The sequence below is a fragment of the Populus euphratica genome, unplaced genomic scaffold (genome assembly GCF_000495115.2).
Source record: "Populus euphratica unplaced genomic scaffold, PopEup_1.0 scaffold9.1, whole genome shotgun sequence".
Classification (NCBI taxonomy): Eukaryota; Viridiplantae; Streptophyta; class Magnoliopsida; order Malpighiales; family Salicaceae; genus Populus; species Populus euphratica.
In genome coordinates, this window is record NW_011499857.1 from 2,040,749 (window position 1) to 2,043,532 (window position 2,784).

Genomic DNA, 2,784 nt, shown 5'->3' on the forward strand with positions numbered 1-2,784 from the left:
TATTTTTTAAATATATTTTTAAATATAAAAATAAATAAATCATATGAAGGGAAAAAAAAAAAGCCACACAGAAAATCTAGTTTAATCTAATACAAGGACGGTACTGACCATACCACAAATGGTACAATTGCTAGACCAGTCAGTTTTAAAGTACAAAACCCAAAATCTCAAACTAGGACGTGTCACATCCCCATTTGCTTAACGCTTCCAGCAGTAGAATCTCAGTGTAGAGGACATCATCCATATTCCATAATAGAAGGAATCAACTTCTTCAAACGTGTGTGTATTGACAAGAAAAAAATAGCAACTGTCGCAAAATCGCCGCATCCGAGCAATTGATTTGTTAGCTACCGCAATTAATTATAAAAAACTTACCTCGATAATCCAGTGTACCATCTGCAACCGTTGCTGGAGGATGAGATCGCCGAACTCCGTGGTGGTACGGTACAATTCAGGATAGTCGTGCAAAAACAATTGCCTTCTCTCTCTTTCTCTCAATCTCTTGTAGCTCTCCTCATCTTCCTCATCGTCCAATCTCGCAAACTTAAGCAATAAAAACAAATGAAAAGCACAGAAATTAAACAAATTAAAAAACAATGAGAGCATTAAAACACAGCAAAATAACACGAAAACAACAGTAATTGTTTATTCAAAAACTCACGGCGAAATTCTCTTGATGCTCTGCTTCAAGGAGTGATGATGATTTTGTAGTTTCTAGAGGTAAACTCGATCGCGAGAATTGCTGTCTAAACTGGAGCAACAGGGAATAAGTCTGCGAAGGATTCGAATCACTTACGGACTTCTCAGAAAAATCGCTTCCAGATTCGAAGAAAATAGACGGCGTGTAATCATCAGAGAAATCGAGGTCGTCCGATGAATACTTTTCCCGGAATATCTCCGATTGCAGCTCCGAGAACAAAGTCTCCTGACAAGACGAGTAATCCGAAACTCCGTCGTCCACATGCAACTCCTCTGTACAAGCCAGGTCATCACTTTCTCCTCCCCCTCCTCCCAAGCTGTTTGGCTTCTTTTGCTTCTCTAAAACACACTCATTAACAGAAACTGCATCGTCTCTGGAAATCTCAGAGAGGTCTTTCTCTCTGTTTGTCGTCGTTTTACGTGATAAGCAGGATTCCACGCCTGAAGCCACAGACAGGGCGTCATCTTCTTTAATCTCCGAGGAAGTTTTCCTCGAATTGAGATTTTGGTGAAGAGAGGAAAAGGTAGAAGTGTAATTGACTTGAATTCCTTTGGAACTACTATTTTTCGAATCCTCCACGCAAGAAGATTCACCCACTTCTACTTCGACTGATGTCCTCTCTTTCTCCTTGTTCTTGTAGTATGATCTCGTGATCCTCCGAAACGGTGAGTCTTCGAACTTTCTCTTCTTGATCAGACTTGATTCAACTGTAACTCGGCTCGAATCGCTAGAAACTTCATCGCCGAAGTGAGAGCAGGAGATCGAATCCACAGAAACTCCTTTGTTCTTATTGAGAGAGAGATTAGTGGAGAGTAAAATTGGTGAGATCTGGGAGCGGACTTGTAAGTGACGCTTGCTTCGCTGCTTCTTCACGATGCACGGTGGTTCTCGCTCGATTTTCTTATTCACTCTGGTGCTGCTGCTCTGTTTGAGCTTCATTTTGTTTTGCAAAATTTGAATTCCAGGAGAGAGATAGGGAGAGATTGTGCCTTTTAAATTCTGTTATTGGATACTGGAAATGAAAATTAGAGAGTGAGGAGTGAGAGTTGTTATTGGTATAGTAGTGGACACTGGAGAGTTGAGGAAGGCGGTTATGGACGTTGGTGATGTAGAGCGTGCTTTTTCTTGTGAGGGGGGGCACGTGAGAATCAGCTTCACGCAGGTCCATGGTGCATCAGATATCGGTTCTTTTGGCTAACCAGGATTGATCTGGACTGTTCCGATCAGATATCGGTTCTGTTGGCTAACCAGGATTGATCTGGACTGTTCACATATGGAGGCATGGTGGGTCCAACAAAATCGGTGGTTCACGTGTAACTACGTCTTCACAGTCCAAACTTCAGTCATGGCAAACCCCTCACAGAGATTGCCAACGACAGATCGCGTTTCCCTGTGAGGATTTATTTATTTTTATTTTTTTTACAAAAACAAAAGGAACTAAGGACATCATTAAATTTTTTTGGGTGCTTAAAAATGGTTGGATAATTAATTTTATTTTACATCCAACAACACAAGACTTAATGATATTAGAGGTGCTCATGATATTAGCTTAACGAAAAATTAATAATAAACCACGTCTAAAATTAATTAGAATATGAAGTCAGCAATACTACATGATTTAGCACATGAATTATCGTACTCCAAGTAATTCATGGTATTGATGAAAACATGTCTGGTGATTATTTTATTTTATTTCTAATTTACCTAACATGAATTATCGTACTCCAAGAAATTAATGGTACGGTTGAAAACATGTCCAGTGATTATTTTATTTTATTTCTAATTTACCAAGAAGAAAGCAGAAAATGGTTCTTGGAATTAACTTTTTCTGGGGGAAAAAAACAAACAAACTCGTGACCCTCCTAGCGTCAATTGATTTTTTCTGGGGGGGGGAAACAAACAAACTCGTGACCCTCCTAGCGTGTTTTGCGTTTCGTTTTGTAAGGCCCTGCTGTTGTTGTCGTTTTGATGGGTCTCGCTTTTATACACTAATTTTCTATTTTTTTTATGATAAATAGATCATTTATATTTTATAATGAGATTAGTGCATTAAAGAAACTAATTATGAATTCTTGTAATCTCTC

At 39.0% G+C, this 2,784-nt stretch overlaps 1 protein-coding gene across 1 annotated transcript in view; it reads right to left on the reverse strand.

The window, feature by feature from the left end:
* The window catches only part of SDS (Cyclin family protein), a 4,199-nt gene extending 2,325 nt beyond the window's left edge, over positions 1-1,874 (reverse strand). The window contains exons 1-2 of the mRNA XM_011023443.1: positions 662-1,874; positions 376-543 (exon numbers count right to left, since the gene is read on the reverse strand). Coding sequence (XP_011021745.1) covers positions 376-543; positions 662-1,639 — 1,146 coding nt within the window. The 5' untranslated portion in view covers positions 1,640-1,874. The remainder of the gene's footprint in view (positions 1-375; positions 544-661) is intronic.
* Positions 1,875-2,784: the final 910 nt, after the last annotated feature.